Genomic DNA, 22,924 nt, shown 5'->3' with positions numbered 1-22,924 from the left:
CAGCAAAGCGCAGGCAAGGGGCCGGAGCCCCCACCCAGGGACAACCCGCCGGCCACTCCAAGGCCAGCAGGATGGGAGCCAGCCAACAGGGCCCTCCACCAGCTGGGGCCTGCTGGGTCCCAAAGGCCCCTGCTCTGAGGGGTGGCCGTGAGCAAAGGCCTTGAAGCCGACCCTCAGAACCCCAGCACTGCCTCTGAAACACTCGTGATGGCCCCAGGAGGTTCCCGGGTCACCAAGGCCTTCTGTCCCAAAAAAGCAATGGGTCCTTGGCACCTGTCGCTGTTGCTGAGAATGTCACCGCTCTCCACTGCCCAACCGAGGACCTCCCAGGAAACTGGAAGGGCCGCGGGGGCCAGCTGGTCAGCAGACAGATGGAGATCTGGGAGCTGGAGGGAACGGGGTCAGAGGCTAGGCCAGCCCACGGCCGTCAGCCCAGCCCCAGGCAGCCCGCTGATGTCTCCAAGACCAGTCCTGAGTCCAGCCCGAGTTCTCGTCCCACCAAGGCCCGGCCTCTGCGGGATGGGGCTAGGGGAGGGAAGAATGCCCCCACCTATGGCCCTGCCCCACCTGCAGGGGCCTAGAACCCCGAGCTGTGAGACAGGCGGAGCCGCCACACCGAGGGCTTCCCGGGAAAGGGAGACAGCTGCTTCGGGGGCCCAAGCTGGCCTCAGGCTTCTTCCAGCCACCTGGCTCCTGACTCTGACGTTCCCCAGCCCAAGTGCAGGCCTCACCAGAGAGCGGGAAAACTGAGGCTGTCCAGAGCCGCCTGGCCCGCAGGGAAGGCACTGCAGTCAGGGCAGCAGCAGGGCTGAGGCTCCCACCCAGCCCGAGGCGGTCCTCAGTCCCTGTGGTGGAGTGCTTCCGGGGACCGTAAGTGGACTCGGGGACCGGGGTGTGCCCAGCGTGGACGCCAGCTGGTCCGACTGGGACCAAGGGCTGCTGAGGCCCCGGCCTCCTCTCCTCTGTCCTTGGCCCTTCTCCCCCACTTTCTCCCCTCCCCTGGACCTTCTCTTCCGCGTCCTGTGCAGACCTGCAGAACCGCCGTAGATGACTCAATGCCCACCCCTGCCCCCGACAAGCCCTCGTGTTCACAAACTCCATGGCCCCCCCTCAGGCTTTCCTTTCAAGAGGGTGGGGAAGCGTCTACAACTTTGTTCAACACACATGTGCTGTGTGTGCGTGCTAAGTTGCTTCAGTCATGTCTGACTCTGCAACGCTGTAGACTGTAGCCTGCCGGGCTCCTCTGTCCATGGGATTCTCCAGGTAAAAATACTGGAGTAGGTTGCCATTCCCTTCTCCAGGGGATTTTCCTGACTCAGGGATCAAACCTCCATCTCTTGTGTCTTCCACACTGGTAGGCACGTTCTTTACCTCTAGCGCCTCCTGGGAAGCCCTTGTTCAACACAGAAGTGCCCAAACAAGCTCCTTCCTTGTTCCCACAGGGCATCCCAAGAACTAGAGTCACTCAGACACGTTGGAAGGTGCTTCATTCCTGGGCAGATGACAAGAGCCCCCCTCCCCTGTTCCTGCAGTTGCCAAATGTAGCAAGTAAAACCCAGGGCAGTATCACAGAAACAATGAATACGCCATGTCCTAAAAAATGTTTGAGGCATCCTTACACTTTTAAGCCCTCACCTTTTATCTGACATTCCAATCCAACCGGAGTCCGGTATTTAATCTAGCAATTCCACCAGGACATTTGCAGAGAAAAGACTCATAGGGGCCCCAGGCTTCACCAGGGCTGGAGGGGACCCCACACTTCTCACCCTCCGGGTCTGGGTACCCTCCTCCCAACAACCCAGGCAACTACAGGTGGAGGGGGTGAAGCTCACTCCGCAAGCCACGCCTCTCCCGCAGCTTCTGAGAAACAGGCAGGACTGGGTGATCTCACCCTCTGTTACTTCTGGGACTTTTCTGGGCTTAGCCCCTGATTCCATGCGGGGGCCTTTAGGGATGACTGCTGGGGATGGTCTAGTGAGTTCACTCCCAGAGAACTCAGGTCCGGTGAGGGATGGGTGTCCTGGAGGCACCAGCAGGCCCCAGGAGAAACAGCCTCGGTAAATGTAATCCGGGAACCCCGGTCTGCACCAGTCCCAGGAGGAAGCTGCTGCCTCCAGGGTCCTCCCCGGTTGGTCCTCTAGACCCTGTGAAGACCCTCTGGCTGCCTTCCCTCACAGGCAGCCTCCACCTTATTCTGAAGTTTTCCCTGGTCAGTGTCATCACCTCAAAGTCCTTTGCATGAGGTGGAGTGATCCACTCTCCACCCAGGGCAAACGTAGGCTGTCAAGACGGGGGTGAGTGGGTGCCCGAAAGGCTTTGTGAATGCAGATTCCTAGGCCTGACCCTGGACCCCCAGAGTCAGACTCTGCCCAGGAATCTGCATGCAGTCAGCTGCCCATGGGGACCGGGAACCTGGCAATGGGGAGGTGACGTCACCAGGGCTCTGGACCACTTTGAATGGAGCCTCCCATGTGCCCAGACCCGAGGGTCCCGGGAGGCCCAAGGCTGGGGGGTCGTGTGCAGAAGCCCTGGCTGTGGAGCAAGACCGTAGACTCCCCCAACCTCTCACCCTGCAGCCTGGCTCGAAGCCCTCTGCTGCCCACTGGAGGGCTGATGTCCACATTACACACCTCGGCCCATGTTGTCAGCTAGACGTGCGGGTGCTGATGGCACCATCCTCGCAGGAGGTCAGTGGTGTGGGGCCACCAGGGCCTCAACACACAGCGGGTGCTGAGTGAAGACAGCGGCTCCTCTCCAGCAGGCACTCGCCCTGCCCTGAAATGCCCCCCCAGGCAGGGGGCATCCAGGTTGGGCAGGGGCGGGACCCAGACAAGCCCGGAATACAGAGGAATAGAAGGCGTTCTAACACAGCCAAGGTTTGGAGAAGTGGCCCAGGGCCCTTCAGGTAGTAAGTGACAGCAACGTGCTGGGTCTGGAAGCAAAATGCTAAGGCGCGGCAGGCTGCCCATAAGAGCCGCGGAACACTGCTGAGCATGGCTGGCAGTGGTCTGACGGTGGGTACGAGTCACAGCCCCCGAGGTCTGGAACTAAGGGGGCCCGGCCGCTGGGACTGCGCGGGCAGGTGGACAAAGCAGTGACCCAGACAGGGCTGATGCCTCTTGCAGCTGCCCACGGTCCTGACCGGCTCCAGGGTGACAGCCAGGCCTCAAGCTACACCTGGGGAGTGCAGACACGGGGCAGCACACCCGCTCCCAGCTGACCCAGTCCCCAGTGGCTGCCCGCCTGTCTCCCGGTCACGGTCTAGGCTATTTCCTCCCAGGATAATTTGCAAACTGGGTACAGCTGACCCCTGAGGACCCGGTGAGCTTTCCACCTGGAACTAACCGGGATCTTCCCGGGTGGCGCTAATGGTAAAGAACCTGCCTGCCAAAGATTTAAGAGACGGGGGTGAATCCTTGGGTCGGAGGATCCCCTGGAGGAGGGCATGGCAATCCATTTCAGTATTCTTGCTGGAGAATTCCAGGGACGGAGGAGGTCTAAGGAAACCGGCCAACCTGAAACTTCTCAAGGGGCGGCTGGCTGGCGGGACGCGGCTGACGTCCTGCAGGCCGATTCCACCCCAGACCGCTCGGCGTCCCCAGGCTGGACCCACCGGCCACACCTCGGGTGCTGTCTCCGCGCACACATACGACGTGACACTGGGCGCGTGTGGGCGCCGAGGCGCGCGCGGAAACTGTGGACACGCGGGCGTGTCTGCACACACGTGCACACGCACAAACACGCGATTTACCGGAGGCTCGCTTCCCGCGCACACGCGGCCCCGCGCCTGCAGCCTCGGGCCGGGAGCCGCATAGCTCGCCGTCTGCACTCCAGGGACGGCCAGCACCCGAAGCTGCAGAACTGTATCTTAAAGCTACAGGCTAAGGGCGGGGCGGGGGACAGGAATCGCAGAAGCCGGCACCGTGTAGACCACAGCGAGCAGCCGGCAACAGACCGTCCGCCTTTCGACCCCGAGCATGCGCGGAAGCCGACGGCCGTACCCCGGGAGCATGCGCACAGCGCGCCCCGACACGCCCACACCCACAGTTCCAAGCGCGGGGCCACGTCCGGAAGTTCGTGCGGCGGCCCTTCCTTCCTCGCCCTCTGATTCGCTACAAACCACTTCCGTTTCCGCAGACGGTTTCGCGCCGTCTCCTGAAGGGCCGCGAGGCGTGTCGCGGTAGGAAGTGCGCGCCAGCCCTGTTTTGTTTCCGGGGGAATCTCTTGTCTTTGCGGGACGCTGGGCTTCCGGGTATTCCTCTCAGCCTCTGATTGGCTGCTTTTATGAATATATTAGAGCTCGAAGTTTTTTTTTTTTTTTTTAATTTTTCTCCCTTTTACGGAAGCAGTCTTTTTTCTTCACGCTACAATAAGTAGAAGTTTAGGATGGGCTTCATTGTGCCTCCATGTTGGATGCAGCCGCCTCCAGCGGCGCGAAGTCAGTCACCATAAGCAAAAGGTGGCTATGCTACAGGGCTATAAATATGGAGCGCGCAGAAGTTAAGCTGTGTTGTATGAAAGGAGAGAAGGTTAGCACTCCCCTTGACAAGGATGGAAGAGGCTCTCGGGCCTGACAACACGCATACGGTTAAGGCATTGCCACCTACTTCGTGGCATCTAACCACTGTTTTTTTTCAGTTTGCACGGCTCGTGGCTGTGCACACAAGGGCCTGTGATGCGCGTGGGTACACGGCGTGTGCGGCATGTGGGCACACGGCTGTGGTGTACGTTGGTACGCGGCGTGTGCGGCACATGGATACACGGCGTATGCGGCACGCGACTGCACCGCGACAGCGCAGGCAGGGCGTGTGACACGAGGCTGTGGTACACGTGTGTGCCGGGGGGACAGGCACCTATGCGACTGCACTCCCTCTACTCTTGGAGCTGCTTGGCTTTTTTTCATAATACAAAGCGGCCCACGGCTCTCGTGTACCTGGAGCAGGTGTGTCTCACCTCCTCATCCCCACCCAGCCACAGAGTCAGGGGCACGGCCAGGGACGGACACCGGGCATCAGGACAGCCAGGTGGCTTCTATTTCCCGTCAGTATGTCTGAGCATGGGCGCAGGCGCAGGGGCGGGGAGGCTAGGCAGGAGGCCCGGGTGGTCAGAGCGGGTCCTGCAGGTGGCTGTAGTCGGCGACTCTGGTGGCTTCTCTCTCTGTGGCTCCACTGGTAAAGAATCCGCCCGCAATGCGGGAGACCTAGGTTCGATTCCTGGATTGGAAGATCCCCCGGAGAAGGGAACGGCTACCCAGTCCAGTATTCTGGCCTGGAGAATTCCTTGGACTGTATAGTCCGCGGTCGCAAAGAGCCGGACACCACTTTCACTTCAGCATCACAGACATTCAAGGAACAAATAGTAACTGAGCAGCCCCACTCTTTGGGGAACGGTCCAGGCAGGAGAGGACCCCAGCCCCAGGAGCTCACATCCTAGACCATTCCAGAGTCTTAGTGGACACTTAAGTGGGGCAAGCAGAGCAGGCGGCAGTGATTGGGAAGGTGGGGCCCAAGACACCCGGGATCAGGACTTAAGGGAGGCAGTGAGGAGCCACGGGGACTTCTGGGAGGATGGTCCAGACCAGGAGAGCCAAGTGCAGAGGCTTTGGCCTGCCCAGCCAGTGTGGCTGCAGAGTGGGGTCAGAGGGCAAGGGCTATTGGCCAGGGTACCAGGGAGCAGCAGAGGGTTTCCCACAGCTGAGGGACAGGGCCTGGCAGCTCGGAGGGCAGGGTGGGAGAAGGCCGGGGGCTGGTCCAGGTGACGAGAAGTGGTCACTTGGGACACATATGAGGTCTGTGAGACTTGCTAACAGTGACGGTCGGGCGCAGGAGGAGCAGGTTTGGGGAGCTGGGGGGCTGCGACTCAGCCTGGACTCCAGGAAGAGGGTCTGGCCTGTGGATCTAACGCTGTAACTCGTCAGCACACAGGCCATGTTTAAAGCCACGAGGCTGGTAAGGCCACTTAGAAGGAGAGCGTGGACAGAGGTGAGTGAGGCCTGAGGCCTGGCGGGGCCGTCCCCGCAGTCTCGGGGGGTCAGTCTGCTCCCCCCGACCAGCCCGGCTCTCTGGCCCTCCCACCATCTCCCGAAGGCCTCACCTCCACCTTCCCCGCTCCCCTGCACCCCAATCTTTTGATGAACAGGTATAATGTCAGGAAAACACATGTGACCTTGAAATAGGCCAAAGTAAGATGGCCAGGTGTCCAGTCCAGAGTGCCGTGCAGAGGTCCCCACTGTGGTCTTAGGGCCGTTTCACAACCATCATCGCAAGCCGTCCACAGACCCTCATCCTCAGAAACGTCAAACTGTGCCCCGTGGGATGTCCATCATTAGCGTCCTATGGATTTTTACCAGTTTTGAATCCCTCTGCAAACCCACTTCCTGTTGCCTGTGTAGAAATCTCCTCTGAACCCGTCGTTGCCTCTTACAGTTTCCTCCCTGACTTGAGGAAACCCCCGCCGAGTGTGCGCTGGTTGAGTGGTCGTTTGCCTCCGTGCCACCCCTGCCGCCTCCCACCCCAGTAACAGCTGCATGTTAAGGAAGGTTAAGTGCTTCTTTGGGAACAAAATTACAAGACAGGAAATTCTTTATTTTCAAAAAGAGAATGCATTTTTACATAAATCTACAACAGAGAATTCAAATGTAGAAAAAATAAACTATATTGAAGGACACGGCACTCTGCACACACGCCCCTGCCCTGGGGCAAGTCTGACACCAGAACCAACAAAACCCAAAGAACCTCAACCTTGGTCCAGGGAAAACCAAGGCCGCCCCTGCCATGGGGCCTCAGCATCTCCCGCCCAGACGCTCAGGCGCTGCAGGCTCGGGGCTCCCTGCGCTGGAGCGGTTCATTCCTATGACAGCCAAGCCATAGGCGTTTCTGCTTCTGAAGGGGAGGCTGGGGGAGCAGCGGCCAGGTTGTCCCCAGACACCTGTGACTGTCCATGGTGCCTCCTGCTTCCCCACCTGCAGGGCTCCCTGGAGGCCAAGGACTGGCCTCGCCACCTGGACCCAGGCAGGGGACACACCTCCACCGCAGAGGCCTCGGGACGCCAGGTGGACCCACTGCAGAGAGGGGCCCCCGTGGACGGCAGCAGCTCCCTGACCGCGCTGCCCCGCAGTCGGCGCCCCCAACTCCCACGGTCCCGCTGGCAGGAAGAGGCCCCTGATCAGAGCCTAGGTGGGCAAGGCGGATGGATGACACCATCTCCCTGTGAGGAGCCGGCTCCTGAGCCCACCCGTCCTGAGGCTGGTGGTGGGGGGACCAGACCAGGGCTCCCCGCCCCTGCCCTCGCCAGCGTCTGCCATAGACCACGAGACATCGCAGAGGCCTGGGCGTCTCTGCAACGAGGAACCCTACTGCCTGCCTGCAGCCCCACACCTACGCGCCGCGAGCCGGCAGGGCATTGGCTAGTCCTCTGCGGTCCTGGGCTATGCGGGATGGAGTGGACATGTCATTAGGGGGATCTGTCAAAAATCCTTTCAACCTCCTGCCGACTGTGAGACTTCTCGTAAAAGAGCCATACAGAGAAGAGCGCCGGGTGAGAACTCGGCTGCCACGTGTGCACACGCGTGCTCGGCTGCCTTCAGCACGGCTCAGGGTGCTGCTTGTCGTGTGACCAGCCGTGGCACCAAAGGAAGCACTGAGGGTGGTCCCCATGCCAGCCTCAGGGGGGCAATGACCCCAAAGCACAGGCTTTTCCATGGCCATCACACAGTGAGCGCTCTGTGCTCCCCAGACAGACTCAGGACACGTGGTCACAGGCAGGACGCTGTCGCCAGAGCGTCACTGAACACACGCAAGGGACAGCCTCCAAGGCTGGCAGCCAGAACCCGTGGTGGCGATGGCACAGCGCTGGCGCTGGGTGATAAAATCGCAAAAATGGTACAGAATAGTTACCGGAAAAAAACACAACTCGTGATAAATTGAACTTCACCTTTTTGTAATAAAAAATTAAAAATCTCTGTGGACTCTGAACACAATATTTCTGTGGACTCTGAACACAACACAGACTAGGAACTCTCCCCCGGACGGTGAGAAAGGGATTGGCAGAAACGTCACCAGCAACCTCCAGACCCTCAAGTGGGAGACACGCCCCAGCCAAGTTTCTTCAGAGGCAGCTCAGGGCCAAGCCCCACAGGTCCCCGGGCTTGGACCGGGAGCCCCTCCAAGAGCTGCGCTCCCACGAGTCCGGGTGGACTTCCCGGCAGCGCCCGGCACCTCGGGCCTAGCAGTCGCTCTTCCAGAGCTTGATGGTCTTGTCGTTCTCCAGGGCGGCCGAGGCGATGATGTTCTCCGTCGGGTGGCACGCCGTCGAGATGACGACGTCTGCAAACAGATGGTCGACGTTGGTTCCCCCCTTGGGCCCGGCCCTCTGCACGGGGCTGCCGACCCCGCGCTCAGCACACAGAGCCGGGGTTCAGGGTGGGAGGACAGCAGGGGGCCCCGCCCAGACCCTGGAGAGGCAAGGGGTGCCCCACGGGCCAGGGGTGTGCCAGGGCTGCCGTCAAGCTCACAGAGCGGAGGTCGCACCCCCGACCTGGACCAGAGCTGCACTGCCCCCCACCCCAGCGTGGGCCCTGATGCCCTGTGGGGCTGGCTCTGCAAGTTCATCCAGGGCGGGCACAGCAGATCCCGTTGTGAGCTGGCCCCGGCATCAGGCAACTCAGTGCGTTTACAGCTTTTCAGGAAACGGAGCCCCAGCATTTTCCCTCTGGCTGGGGCGACTTCAAGTGAGCCTCCGAGCGTCCCGGCCACGCAGCAGAAGCCGCAAGCTGACAGTGGAGGCCAAAGGTGGAGGGTAGAGGCAGGCCTTGCTCCCGGGGAACTTGAGTTCTTAGGGAGAGGGTGTTGCCCTGGGCAGCTAAGGGCTCTACACTGCTGGCCCCTGAGCGCTGGGGAGAGGAGCATGGAGCAGGGGCCCGGGAGGAGCCCGTGTCGACGGCGCCACCTCCACATGGGCCCCAGCCACTCCCGGGAGGCCATGGGCCACAGGGACTTCAGAGCTGGGCAGCCAGCTGCCGGGGATGAGCGGTTAAAGCTGGGGCCAGACCGTCCCCCCGCAGCCCTGCAAGGGGAGGCGTCAGACCATCCCCCGACAGCCCTGAATCGGGAGGCACCACCCTGGCACCCGCAGACGAGGAGGGGCTCCCAGAGCAGCTGGGAAGTGACGGTGGCAGCAGATGGCTCGCTCACCTGTGTGGCCCTGAAGCTTCTGCACGATCTCCTTGGTCTGCAGGTTCCAGATGTAGACCAGGTTGTCCTCCGAGCCCGACACGATCCACTGGGTACAGCACGGGGCAGGGGCGCGGGGACAGAGCCCGGTCAGGCGCCCGTGCGGCCGGACCACGGTCTGCGCCCACGGCCCCGGCAGGGCATGCAGCCCCCAAACTACCCCGTCCAGATGCCGTCCCACCGCCTGCCGCTCGCCTCGGGGCGGCTTCTGGGACGCTGGCCATCAGTCACGGCCCAGCTGCTCATCACAAGGCTCCTGCCTAAGCCTGAGGGTCGGGAGGGTGCCAGGGGGGCCCAGGCAGAGGGAGCAGGATGTCCCCAAACCAGCAGTCTGCAGAGGCGGTCTTCATACCAGTAACATTCAGAAAGCTCCCGCCTGTTGTGTGGGTGAGGACTGGGCCCGCCTGCAGGAGGGGCCGGGGAGCCGCGGGGGCAGACGACTCACCTTCCCCCCGGTGACGGAGAAGTTGGCGAATATGCAGTACTTCTCGTTCTTGTGGCCCGTGTACGTCTTCAGGCACTGAAACAGCCATGGCCGCCGCTCAGTCAGGGCCGCCCTGCACCGCCGGTGGCCCCCAGCCACGACTGGACGGCTCTGTGAGCACCTTGAGCCCCACCCACAACCCACCCAGGCCGAGTTTAACCCGCATCGTGGGGACATTTGCACCAAACCAACTCCACAAAGTCGCACTTTGTGCCCTGCGGCCACAGCCCAGGACCCTGAGGAGCCCGGGGACCCTGCCCCGTCACCCACCTTGCCTTTGCTGTAGTCCCAGAGCTTCAGCGTGCTGCAAGGCAGAGGGGCCGGGTCAGCACATGGTGGGCAGGGGCCCCGTGAAGCGGCCGGGGCTGAGGACACCCGAGCGGACCGTGGGAGCCCCAGGCACACCAGTAAGGGCGGGGGAAGCCCGTCCAGCACAGGTGTCAGCTACGGTCCTTCTTCCTCCCGGGGTGGACCCTGAGAGCCCACCTGCGGGCAGCCCTCCGTGAACAGGAGGCCGAGCCCCAAAAACCCCCAGGAGGGCAGCTGACGGCCGGTGACACCTGCCCGCAGCTTGCCAGGGAGAAGCAGAGTGCCCAGTGGGAGCGGGAGCAGTGCCCACCACCCCTCGGACAGGAGGGTCCCCAGTGACCACAGAGCCGAGGATCTGAGCCCTGGCTGCACAGATGGGCCTCCGCCATGGCCCCGGCAGGGAGGGCGGGTCTCGGGCTGGGGCCTGGCCACACAACCACCCCGGGTGGGCACGGCAGCGCTTACTTGTCCAAGGTGGCGGCCAGGATGTACTTGCCGTTCGGAGAGAACTTCACGAAGGACACGGGGGGGTTGTCGTCATCTGTGTGGAGCACAGACATGGCTGCCGGGGGGCCCTGACTGCCAGGGGCGCTCCCCCACCACTGCCCAGTGAGGTCACCGCCACACGTGCCCACGCTGCCACCACCCACCACTCATGCCAGCGTGAGAGCCGCTCCACCCCGTGACCCCCGGGCAGGAGAGCTTCAAGAACAAAGGCCCTGTGGCCACTCGGCCTCAGGAGGCCGGGTCTTCAGCCGCCCCCGGGCCGCTTCCAGTCAAGGCACAGAGAAAGCCTCGGGGTAGCCATCTCGCACGGGCCTTGCCCAACCCAGCTGCCCTGAGGACACGGCCGGCCTGCTGAATCGTGGCGGCCGTTCTCCTGAAGGTTTCACTGCGTCAGCGCAGGTTCTCTCTGGAAACCACCTAGCAATGCCATGCCCACACCCCCGCTCCTGACACTCGGGGTGCAGCGCGCCCGGGGGCCCTGGGGAGGCAGGGCGGAGCTGCTGGCTGAGCAGGGCCGGCCTGGGAGGCATGTGGCCTGGTGACCGTGCCGCCCCCGCCTGGGGAGGAGCCCGAGTGCACCCTGGTGAGGGGCCGCGTGGCCCTGGGTCCCGAGCACCGGGGCAGCCCGCCCATTACCACCTCGGGGGCCCCAGGCCTGCGCCCCGCACGCGGGGGGCCGCTGCTCCCTCTGCTGGGCGGACGCTGGAAAGGCACATGGGGGGTGTGTGAGAGCCGCCCCGCAGCTGGGACAGGCTCCTCTGAGGAAGGCCTAAGGGTGTGACGCCCCGGGCGGGATGCAGCTGCAGCTGCTTGTAATCTCGGGCCTCGGCTCCCACCCAGTCATGGGGCGGCCACAAACTCAGCTAGGAGCCCTCACTCAGCCACGGGCACGAGGACACAGCACCAGTGGGGGCGCCCAGACCCGGGGGACGGTGCCACAGGACACACGGGGCAACGTCTCAGTCAGAGCGTGCAGAGTGAGAAAGCCTCAAAGGCCACCGGGGACCCGCCCCGCCCTCCTGGCCTAAGCCTGGCCGCGCAGACCGCGCCTCAGAGGCAGGTTACGTCAGATGAGGCAGCTGGGCAGGCCGCGGGGGCCAAGCCAATCTGACCAGCGTCCTGTGACCTGCAGGAGGAGGTGAGGACACCCACAGAGGGCTCGCGGGGAAGGCCACAGAGAGGGCCCAGGCGGAGCAAGCCCTGCCCATGCCCTGACCGTGGATTCCAGCCTCCAGACATGGGCACAGATTTCTGCTGTTGAAGCCACCCACCTGGCCTGCAGACTCCTGTGATGGTGGCTGGAGCAGACCCTCAGAGCCACGCCTGCTCCCATGACAGCCCAGGGCAGGAGGCAAGCCTGGCCCATGGAGCCTGCCAACTCACCCGACACAGCAGAGGCCTTCCATCGGGACTCAGAGATCGGCCTCCCTGACAGTAAACCCTCCCCGCCCCCATCAGCCTCCTAGGCCCGAGGCCCTGGGGGCCCCTCAGCCACCGTCTGGCCAGACACACACCCTGCCCGGCGGCGCCTCTGGCCACACAGAGCACGCTGCCTTCCCACGGTGCCACCCCACTCCGGCACAGCCCCACACCGTCTGCGGAGACCCCGGAGCCCCCAGCCCCAGCAGACAGGGCTCACTGAGGGCCCCAGCCAGGCTGGACGGCAGAGCTGAGCAGGAAGGAGCGGGGGAGGAGGGACGGCAGCAGAGGAGGAGCCCCTGTGGGAGAGAGGGTGTCTGCGCAGGGCGCGGCCACAGGCCGCCCCACTCACCGATGAGCGTCTTCAGGCACTGGCCCGAGGCGGTGTCCCAGATGCGGCTGCAAAGCAACAGCAGAGCGGTGAGCACGGGCCCGGCCGCTTCCCATCTGACGCCTCGCTCACTCGCACACTCTCTCAGCGCCACGGGAGACAGCGGAGGAGGGCATGGCCGGCCCGCTCCGCACCCATGGCCACCGGCCCGACCTGCCACCCCACAGGCTCTCCAGGCACCGGCACGCCAAGCACGCAGCCCCGGGGGCAGCGCTTCTCACACAAGCAGCGTTATCATGGCACTTGTCTGGATGGCCTCTGGTTCAGGGACAAGAGAGCCTGTTCTAAGAGCCGACACTCCCTGGCTGGACATGCAGGCGTCACGCCAGTCCAGCCTCGGTGCGTGTGCGGTTTCTGCCAGCACGACACCCCATGACCTAGAGATCAGCCTCGATCCACTTCTCACGCAATGACCTTCTCATCACATTAGCTGGAAATCCCAAGTTGCACTGAGTGATGAAGGAAACGGGGACAGGTGGACTGTCCACAGGCACACGCAACTCCTCACACGCAGCAGACACATGGCCTGCAGCACGGTCAGCCCTGCCGCGCCCCGGGAGCCCTACTGCAGAGCCGCCGCCGGCTGAGCGTGCTCACACACACCGGGTCCTGCGTGGCCAGGCCTGGCGCAGCCCCAGCCGGTCCTGACCCCCTTGGTCTCCTGCAGCTCCACCTGCTCACCCCGGCTCAGCCCCTGGCTGAGGCCCCATCTCTGCCCGGCCCACCTACCCACCCTTCTCTCCCGAGCCTGGACCGACACGCCCTGTTTCAGGTGTGTTTCTTGAAAACAAGCGGTCAGAGGGCAGAGGGCTTTGACCCACACGTGACAGCTTCTCCTGCGGTGTGCAGCCAGGCCGAACGGCACGGCAGCGCTCGCCGCGCGCTCCGGTGCTGCCGCGGTGTCTTGCGCACATCACTTTCGTTACTCTAGCTTCTCTGTTATTGGCACTAAACGTGGACAAATTTCTAAGGCTGCTTTCTCCCTCATAGCTGGAGGTCCCCTGTGGGCCCTGGGTCTGGCCAGTGACTGCTGTGACACCACTCTGCACTCCCAGACACCTCCTGACGCTCCGCACTCTACGTGCTGAGGTCAGCTTAAAACATTCTCCCTACAGCTCCCCACACGTCTCACAGCGTCCAGACAACACTTCCACTCCAAGTGTCAAGGCCACAGGCCTGACCTCAGACAGCATGCTCTCGAGACAGTGCCCCACCTCCCCTCCCTGACACACCCCCTGGGACGGACCTGGGCTCTCAGCACCTGCTCAGGACCCTGACGTCCCCAACAGGGCACTCGAGGATGCGCATGTTGGCACACCTTTCCTCCACCACGCCCCTTACCGGGGCCACAAGCTTAGGACGCCCACCCTCCAGGGCCCACAAGGAGCCACGTCTGGGACAGCTGCGCCTCCCCGACCCCACCTGCCTCACAGACCCCGCCGGACGCCGAGAGGCACAAACGGTGCAAGGAAAGGCCTTTAAATGCTCGCTGGTTCAGCCAAGTAAGACTGTTACTTACCAGAGACCGTCGTAACTACTGGAAACTATCAGGGATCCGTCTCGGTTAAAGTGAACCTGAGGATGAAGGAGAGGGAGGGGGAGACTCGCTCTGAGGTCAACACAGACACGATCACCAACACCGGCTCCCGCACTCCAACCCCACAACAGACACACACACGGAGCAGCTCTGAACTCCCCCGGCTTCCTGAGCCTCTAACGGAGACGCACAAGCAACAGGGATGAAGTGATCGTTCTCACCTGGCGTCTCAAGCAAGTCTGTTTCATGACGGACACTGAACCACACAAGGAAAACCAACCCTGAAGCGTCTGGGGTCTTTCAATCGTGGACTACAAAACGCCCCGTGAAAAAAAAAAAAAAACGCCCCGGGAAAACGACAAACGGCCAACCCAGACACCCTGCTCCGCGGGGAGAGCCCAGCTGGCTGGAGCCTGTCTGTGGACGCAGACGTGACTGACCACGGCCTCCATCCAGAGGGAAAAGTCAGGAGAGACGCCTACCTATTCAGACACTCCAAGTGTCACTCATGGGTGCACCCCTGCCCGCCGAGCACCCCCCAGAACCACAAGACACCCAGATCGCTGCTCCGAGTGCCCAGACACCGACCCCTGGGATGCGCGAGCCAGCGTGAGCTTTCCAGACTAGGCGGGAGCACGACCCAGGCTACTCCAAACCGCGCGTCTGGGGAGAGGTGGAGCCCCAGGTGGGAGGCGGGCTGTGCTGTCTCCACACAGAGACTCCACCTGAATGCCTGACCCTGCCCACAACGGGGACAGGTGAGACACAGCTGATAAGCAAGAGCCACCGGACCAGCCCCAACTCCCGACTGGTGGGTCTTTGGTTTGTCCTCTTTCTTTTTTCTGACTGACTCTTTGCTTGAGCGGCAAGAGCAATCCACGTCAGAAGTTCGAGTCCTGGGCAGGACAAGCCGTTTCACAACACGTGACCCCGGGGGAAACACCATGCTTGCTGCCGCACGTGGTGCCTGCCCTGTGCGAGGCCCCCGAGAGCCTGCGTCTCTCCCACGCTCCCGGCGGAGGCCGGTCCGGGACCACAGCTGGGAGAACCGCCGTCCACACGGCCCAGGGCCCGTGACGGGGCCACGTGCGCCCCTTCCGCCTCTCAGCCGCTGCGCAGGGCAGTAACAGGTGAAACGAGCCCAAGGTATTTCATTTCACCCAGTGTCCCCTGGAGGAGGACATGGCAGCCCACGCCAGCGTTCTCGCCTGGAGAATCCCATGGACAGAGGAGCCTGGGGGCTACAGTCCGTGGGGGTGCAGAGTCAGACATGACTGAAGCGGCTCAGCACACACACGCCTGCATCTGACACACTTCGGCACACACCAGGGTTAGAAACCACCAGCGGCACCTGACTCTCCCTTTCGGTGCACGGAGTCCTGGAAACCTGAGAGGCTCGCTGTCTCACACTCCCTCACACCTCAGTCGGGACGCTGCCCCGGGTGGCTGGGGGCCTCCGTGTGGACGACGTGGCCCCTGAGGAGCCCTGGTCGCTGGCCCCGCCCGGCTCCCCCCACGAGCTCCTCAGCCTCCCAAACCGACCTTCAAACTCGCAGCACCTGAGCTCATCACACTACACCCTTTGAACCTGTCAACTGTGATCTGATGGAAACCCCCTGCAGGTGATGCTGAGCGGGCCCAAAGCCCGCACAGCGCTGCGCCCTGCTCCTGCCCACGTTCAGAGGGCACAGCCAGCAAACGCAGCGAGGTGCCCCTCTGCACCAGTGCTGGGTGAGGGCACGACAGCCACAGTGCGGGCCACACACCAAGCGGCATGCAGGCCCGGGCTCTGCCAACACCCGCCCACGGGCGCCGCGGCACGAGCGTGCCGACCTGGGCCGCACCCCTCTCCATGGAGTGAGAGCCGCCAGTCAGCGCCCGTTGGGAAGACCAGCACAAAGTGTTGGCCACCAGCAGGCACAGAGATGGAAGGAGCCCCAGACCCTCACCCCAGCGGGCAGAGCTGGAGCAGAGCAGGGGTGCACTGGAGAACACGTAGTTAAAACTGCAGCGGGCACCTCCTTAGCCCCAGGCACGGGTCACGACACGGGGCCAGCAGGGCCAAGCCCGAGGGCCAGCACCATGCCAGGCAGCTTCAAACAGCTCATCCAGTTCAGTTGCTCAGTCGTGTCCGACTCTGTGACCCCATGGACCGCAGCACGCCAGGCCTCCCTATCCATCACCAACTCCTGGAGCTTGCTCGAACTCATGTCCATTGAGTCGGTGAGGCCATCCAACCATCTCATCCTCTGTCATCCCCTTCTCCTCCCGCCTTCAATCTTTTCCAGCATCAGGGTCTTTTCCAAGGAGTCAGCTCTTTGCATCAGGTGGCCAAAGTATTGGAGTTTCAGCCTCAGCATCAGTCCTTCCAATGAATATTCAGGACTGATTTCCTTTAGGATGGACTGGTTGGATCTCCTTGCAGTCCAAGGGACTCTCAAGAGTCTTCTCCAACACCACAGTTCAAAAGCATCAATTCTTTGGCACTCAGCTTTCTTTTATAGTCCAACTCTCACATCCATACATGACTACTGGAAAAACTATAGCCTTGACTAGACGGACCTTTGTTGGAAAAGTCATGTCTCTGCTCTTTAATATGCTGTCTAAGTTGGTCACAGTTTTTCCTCCAAGGACCAAGCGTCTTTTAATTTCATGGCTGGGAAGCCATCCAAAAATAAAGTCTGTCACTGTTTCCACTGTTTCCCCATCTGTTTGCCATGAAGTGATGGGACTGGATGCCATGATCTTAGTTTTCTGAATGCCGAGTTTTAAGCCAACTTTTTCACTCTCCTCTTTCACTTTCATCAAGAGGCTCTTTAGTTCTTCTTCATTTTTTGCCATAAGGTTTGGTGTCATCTGCATATCTGAGGTTACTGATATTTCTCCCGGTAATCTTGACTCCAGCTTGTGCTTCATCCAGCCCCGAGTTTCTCATGATGCACACTGCACGTTAAGTTAAATAAGCACAGTGACGATAACTAGCTCATTACGTGTCCCCAAAAGGTCAAGGCCCTGAGCACGGCATCAGCAGGACAAAGGCCGTCCATGGCTTAGAACACTTAAAATCGCTCACCTACAGGACTTCAGAACCTGAAAAGGACCAACCATTCGGTAACGACAGACAACCTGTTTATACATGACTCCTTCTACTTTTCAAAAGGTAAACTTGGCTAAAAAACCATTTCTGGCTCTTCATTGACAAAGAGACACTTTGCCTAATTCGTACATTGGGCAGTTTATGACACGTGGGTAGTTTAACACTTGCACACTCACCCCGCACACGTGGGTGCCCAGAACAGTCACTGTGGACCACGCAGGGAGGATACCTTCCCCCCGTCTCCCCACAACTGGCCACCACGACCCCGGGATGCTCTACCCACTACAGTCACCTCCGTGCCACACTCCCCGCACCAGTGGTCACACCTGCGCAGCTCAGCCCTTGCAGACCCGGCTCCCTGCCTGCCCCGTGAGACCCCCCACCCCCCGGGCACAGGTCCCCGAGCACGGCCTCTGCCGCTGGGGCGGCGGCGGGACTCACGGCCGAGACGGGATCTGAGTGGGCCGGCAAGGTCTTGAGGCACTTCCCTGTCTTCACATCCCATATGCGCACGCTCTCGTCAAACTGAAGGCAAAGGGACAGGTGACGGAGGTTCTGCGGGGGGGAACAGAGGGGACAGCCCCCCAGCCCCGAGCCCCTCAGCGAGCAGCCTGGGAGCCCCACCACCCCCGCCCAGGGGAGCCACACACTTACGGAGCCCGAGACAATGAGGTTGGACTGGGGGTTGAAGTTACAGCAAAAGACGTAATTGCTGTGTCCCTTCAGGGTTTTCAGACACTTTCCCTGAAATAACATCGTTCCTGGGGATTATTTCCCCAAATATCGGTGTCAGGGTGACCCCGCCTCACCCAACTCGCAACAGCGGTAAAGCGCCTGACGACACACAGCCGCTCAGCAGCCGCACCGCTCCTGGAGCTTACCGAGCTCACGTCCCAGATCTTCAGGGTTTTGTCATCTGAGGCAGAAACAAGGAGGTTAGAATCTGACGACCAGGCCACGTCGGATATGCCCTGCGGGAGGAGACACACGGTCATTGCTTTGACTAAACGGGACCAGCCAGCCAGAGTCAGACCCCCAACGTCCAACTGAAGATAACCGGACATCATGCCCTCAGCTCGGGAGGACCGCACAGATGGACACACAGGCCAGGCCCAGAAGCCTGTTCCCTGGGGCTCTGCCAGGCCTACAGCCTGGCACAGACGCACCTGAGGACATCAAAGCTGGGAGGCAAATCACCACCTAAAAAACTGGGGAGAAGGCCCGAGCGGGGGGCTCCGACCCTAACCTGACAGGTCTGGGAGTTGGGCCCCCCACGCCCAGCAGAGCTTCAGTCGGGGCAGGGCGGACACCTACCAGCTTGTGACCAGAGATGGTTTTCTCAAATTTCCCATCATATGCTCCCCAAATCTTAATGAGTTTATCTGCAGCTGAAAGAAAGGGAGGAAAGGCAGTCAAGGCCTCCAGTCAACATCTGGGCTGCCCACAGCCGCACCCAAGGAGCCGCGTCCTCAGCACCTGTCACCAGGCTCCCCCGCCCCGGCCCGTCTCTGCAGAGTCTCAACCAGCAGTCACAGGGCGGGGGCACCTACACGAACTCGCCAGCCACTCCCCGTTGGGGCTGAACTTCACAGAGGACACAGCTTTCGTGTGGCCGGCCAGGGTGAATTTAAGAGCATAGTTTGGTTTCACCGGTGTGGGCTGTTAAAGAGAGAGTACTGGTCAGCAAACAGTTATCCCACTGCCCACTGATCGCCAGTCTGGACGTGATGCCCAAGGTGTAAGGTCAAGCTCTGGACAGCACCTCCGAGAGCCCTCATCCAGCTGAACACACGTGCCTAACCCTGAGCCCGGACTTTGCACACCAGCCCTGCTTCTCCCGTACTCTACCATCCAGACTAGAAACACGGGGACCCCTCCCGGAAGCACCTGCCCCCCACCGTGCAGCTGGGAGCCCCGGCAGCGCCAGCCCTGCTTCAGCAGCCCCCAACCCGTGCCAAGGTCCGCCCCCCGCAAGCTCCCCTGAATCCTGCGCCCCTGGGCAGACCTGCCTGTTGCCTGCGGGCTACCTCCACAGGGAAGGGTGGGACCAGAGTTGGGGAGCTTAACAAGAGACGTTGTCTGAGTCCCACAGAGACTCTTACGATCAAGACCAAGGGTTGACAAAGCCCCCTCCCCAGGTGACAGGGGGGCATCCCCAACACAGCCCATAAAAGCACTGGCTGGGGATGTGGTTTGGAGTGAAAGCCGGCACTGTTTCAGTGGGGAGGGAGAACAGGCTTACGCACTTGAAATACCATTTCCGAGCGTCTCGCGTCCTCCGTGCCCTGGCCGTTCCCTGGGGCCCCCGGGGACGCACCTTGCTCTGTGTGGCCGAGGATGACGGGGTGGGCTGTGCTCGGGCGGCCTCCGTCTCCGGCTTCTTCTCCTCGGTCGCCATGGCTCTGCAGCACCCCGGGCAGAGAGGTCACAGCCCCAAGTGGAGGACGCGCCGTGGGAGGGCGTCTGCTGGTCCAAGCCTGCAGCAGGGGACGGGCCAACACACAAACCATGCTGCAAAGATGGGTGCCCTCCAGGGACCCGCCCAGAGTGCCGTAGTTAAGAGTCTGCTTTTCCACGGCTGGGGCCATGGGTTTAATCCCTGATAGGGGAACAAAGACCCCATATGCCGCATGATCCAGCCAAAAATAAACAAACTTACAAATAAAATATATTAAAACAGTTAGTGTCCAGGAAAGAGAACACACAGCGATGGCCTTCCTGAGCCTGCAGCGGGCGCTGGTCCAGGCAGGGGTCTGCTCCACCCGCGCCTCACTAGTCCTTTTCAGACACCGCTACTCTCGCCCCACCTGTGGATCAGAGCCCAGGACCCACCTTCAGCGGCGTTTCCTGCTTTGTTACCCACACGTCTGCAGAAACACAGCAAAGTCCAGGCAGACAAAAGGCAATTCTCTTCAAAGATCCCCTGATACACTTAAAACAAATCAGGGCTTCCCTAGTAGCTCAGTGGTAAAGAATCCGTCTGCCAATGCAGGAGTCACGGGTTCGATCCCTGGTCTGGGAAGATCCCACGTGCCGTGGAACGACAAAGCCCGCGCACCACAACTGCTGGGCCTGCTCTAGAGCCCGGGAACCGCAACGACTGAGAGCACGTGCGGCAGCTACTGAGGCCAACCCCTGAAGCACCCTAGGGCCATGCTCTGCCACAAGAGAAAGCTCATGCAGCAAGACTCGGCAGTACTAAAAATAAACAAGTGTATTAATGATAATAAAAGTAACCAAGGAACTCTTGATCAGGAAACAAACATGCCAAGTGACAGGAGCTGAGCTGCAGGAATGCATGCAAGCCCCCAACGGCACCCCAGCGACGCAACAGGGCCGACAGCAGGAGCGCACCCCCGTGGCCCTCGTCCCGGCTCCAGGGCTGCCGAGTGCAGGCTGCAGACACATGGCCCCTTGAAGAATGCTAACAGCGAGAGGCTCTCTGTCCCCGGTGAGGCATCGACCAGGCAGCCGGAAAGCACAGCCCAGAGCTGGCCCTGCCATGGAGTCCCCACCGCCCGGCCTTCCTAGAAGCCTTCGCCTGAAGCACGCCCGGACACCTTGCAAGCCAGCTCGCTGCAGAGGATGGAGAGACTGCAGCATGCAAACGGGAACCTGGGGAACACCGCGTGGCAAGAGCCTGGCTTCCCCTATCACAGGAGGACATGCCGTCACTGGGATACATAGCACAGAAGCCAGGTGACTCTGAAAACAAGGGAAGGCATTATTCCAGAGCAGAGCCACCGAGACATCCCACAAGCATCGCGGGCCATCCAAGTCCAGAAGCTGGCACCACCGTGAGCCAAGGAGTTTACACACTCTAAGTTCTAGCTCGGCACTGAAAACTGCAATCACACCGAGGCGGAATGGATGGAAGCCATCCAAAAGAGCACATCCCCGGTCTCCTCCAGGAGGAGGGGAGAGGAACATCTCGCAACACGGCAGTGCAGAGCACCCGGCCGGCCACCTGCTGTGAGGGTCGTGGCCTAGGGACGGAGAGGGGGCACCCAGAATGGAGCGGGGGAGGCCAGGTGCTGGTTGGCAAACCTGCCCGGGGGCAAGGTGCAGGCACAAAGCTGCGGCTCAGGAAGCGCTGGCTACTCAGTGAATACCTTTGGTGCAACCAGGCCCCGCCAATGGACCCAAGCGCTGCCTTCCCCTGGGTGGGCGGCACACTGGGTGGGCAGAAGAGCCAAGGCCCAGAGCTGGAGGATCTGTTTCACAGAAGCCGGCCCCTCAGGGAGCCAGACCACAGCTAGGGCTGACAGAGGGGAAGCCCGAGGCGTGTCCACGCCCAACGCAAGTGGGAACAGAAGAGGCTCCGTTCGGGATGGGACGGCAGCTCTGAGGCCTGAGTAGCTCCTGTTAGCATAAAAGCCAAGAGCACCAGGTGAGGTGAGGCTCGACTCCTGCAAACCTGCTGCCCTCAGGTGAGCAGCAGGGATACACAGGGGGTCTCACAGAGAAGGTGCCCGACTCCTCCCAGATCAACCCTTGCCCTACCTTTCCGCCAGCAAATCATTAAGTGCACAAAACATCAGCGCGGAAATCCAGCCCAGCTCTTGCAAATACGATCGCCTGACTCTTCACATGTGGAGCCAGCCTCCAGAGCAATAACGACAGACCCCTCTTGGCACCCAGGTGAGCCTGGCCACCCAAGGCTGAGCCAACCGACTTGGGGGGTGGGGAGTGCTCTTGGTCAACCGGTAAAACGCAAAACGCTCGGGGCTCCGCCCCAGAGACTGGGCCCCCGCCCGTGGGAAGAGAGAGGGGCCACGAGCCGCTGAAGAGTCTGGGACCCCCTGCTCCCGGCACTCCACCCGGGTTCTCAGACGCGCCAGCTTACCTCTCTGCCTCCTATGGAGCCTCGCCAAGCTGGGAGGCAGTGTCTCGCTCAAGACCCGCCAGCGTCGACAGGGAACCTGGGCGGGAAGAAACTGGGTGAGCGGGCTCCGGGCAGCATCTTCCACACCCCCAGAACAGCTCTCGCAGGCCAGGCTGCAAGGGGTCTGAGGCTCCACTGCGGGAGCGCGGTGCGCTGTCCGTGGCCGCGGGCAGCCCCGCGATCCCCGGAGCCCCGGGCCCTCCGGGGAGCAGGGAGCCCGGCTGCCTTGGGCAGGGGCCGGGAGGGCGGCAGGCTGAGGTGGGGGCGTCTCTGCGGCTGAGGGCACCCAGGCGCGGGCTGGCCCAGTGGGTCGGGGGTCTCTCTCTCTCTCTGGAAGCAAAGGGGGCGCCGCGCTCGGCTGCGCTGGGGGCCGTAGTCCCGGGGCCGGGGGCTCGTCACCTGACCGCTGAGGGCGGGGAGGCCCCCAGGGTCCGGCGGTCCGGGCGGGCCCGTTCGCGGCGGGCTCGCGTCAGGGCAGAGGGCCGCCGGGGGCCCGGCGTCCGGCAGGCAGAAGGCGCGCGGCGCGGGCGCCCAGAGACGAGGCGGCCGGCGCGGGGCGTCCGCGCTGCGAGGCCCGGCGGGGCTGGACCCGGGCCGGGCCCGGGCCGCCGGAACACGTGCGGCGGCCGGGGGCGCGGGGGGCGCCGGCGTCCGGCCGGCCCCGCGCCCCCCGGGACGTGCCCGCCGGCCCGGCGGCCCCCGCTTACCTGCCCGGGGCGGTGAGGGGACTGAGGTGGGCGCTCCGGGCGTCGCGTCGGCCGCCGCCTGGGCGGGAGCCGGGCCGAGCTTGACTAGGCGGCTGGGCGGCAGTGCGCGTGCGCGGGCGCGGGGGGCGGAGGCGGACGGGGCGGGGCAAACGCACAAAGCCGGCCTCTCGGAGGCGAGCTACGGGAGGCGACGAGGGACAGACCGCCTCGGCCTGGCTCACCGCCTTAAAGGGACAGTGTGCCGCGCGCGCCCCCTGCTTTAAGGCGTTAACCCTAGTAGTGGCTGGTTGGCAAAGACCGTGATGCTGGGAGAGATTGACGGCGGGAGGAGAAGGGCACGACACAGGATGAGATGGTG

The 22,924-nt window shown here is 62.3% G+C and overlaps 1 protein-coding gene and 1 non-coding gene across 5 annotated transcripts; one reads left to right on the top strand and one right to left on the bottom strand.

The window, feature by feature from the left end:
- The first annotated feature begins 4,507 nt into the window (after positions 1-4,507).
- On the top strand, positions 4,508-4,633 carry LOC112448934 (U6atac minor spliceosomal RNA). Its single transcript, XR_003037392.1, has one exon. It is a non-coding gene; the product is annotated as a U6atac minor spliceosomal RNA (small nuclear RNA).
- Positions 4,634-7,917: 3,284 nt separating this feature from the next.
- On the bottom strand, positions 7,918-22,648 carry WDR5 (WD repeat domain 5). Of its 4 annotated transcripts, XM_024998241.2 has the most exons (16): positions 22,567-22,648; positions 21,821-21,896; positions 19,634-19,781; positions 19,292-19,451; positions 18,525-18,633; positions 18,289-18,362; positions 17,856-17,945; positions 17,629-17,718; positions 17,416-17,499; positions 13,860-13,915; positions 12,302-12,348; positions 10,489-10,564; positions 9,985-10,018; positions 9,676-9,750; positions 9,192-9,279; positions 7,918-8,324 (listed from the first exon to the last, which is right to left on the bottom strand). In XM_024998241.2, the coding sequence occupies exons 4-16, from the start codon at positions 19,370-19,372 to the stop codon at positions 8,224-8,226; spliced, it is 1,005 nt and encodes a 334-aa protein (XP_024854009.1). In that variant the 5' UTR covers positions 19,373-19,451; positions 19,634-19,781; positions 21,821-21,896; positions 22,567-22,648; the 3' UTR covers positions 7,918-8,223.
- Positions 22,649-22,924: the final 276 nt, after the last annotated feature.

This window comes from Bos taurus, chromosome 11 (genome assembly GCF_002263795.3).
Source record: "Bos taurus isolate L1 Dominette 01449 registration number 42190680 breed Hereford chromosome 11, ARS-UCD2.0, whole genome shotgun sequence".
In the NCBI taxonomy this organism is placed as follows: Eukaryota; Metazoa; Chordata; class Mammalia; order Artiodactyla; family Bovidae; genus Bos; species Bos taurus.
The sequence above is the reverse complement of the archived record's forward strand: the minus strand, read 5'-3'. Positions and strand labels throughout refer to the sequence as shown.

Bases quoted from the DNA above. Each gene is read 5' to 3' on its own strand.
- WDR5 (XM_024998241.2), bottom strand. From the start codon at position 19,372: ATGGCGACCGAGGAGAAGAAGCCGGAGACGGAGGCCGCCCGAGCACAG. The intron at 18,363-18,524 runs GTAGGTGCCCCC...CCTTTCTTTCAG, and splicing joins GGAGTGGCTGGCGAGTTCGT to CTGCAGATAAACTCATTAAG. The intron at 13,916-17,415 runs GTGAGTCCCGCC...CTTCATCCTCAG, and splicing joins ACTCAGATCCCGTCTCGGCC to GTTCACTTTAACCGAGACGG.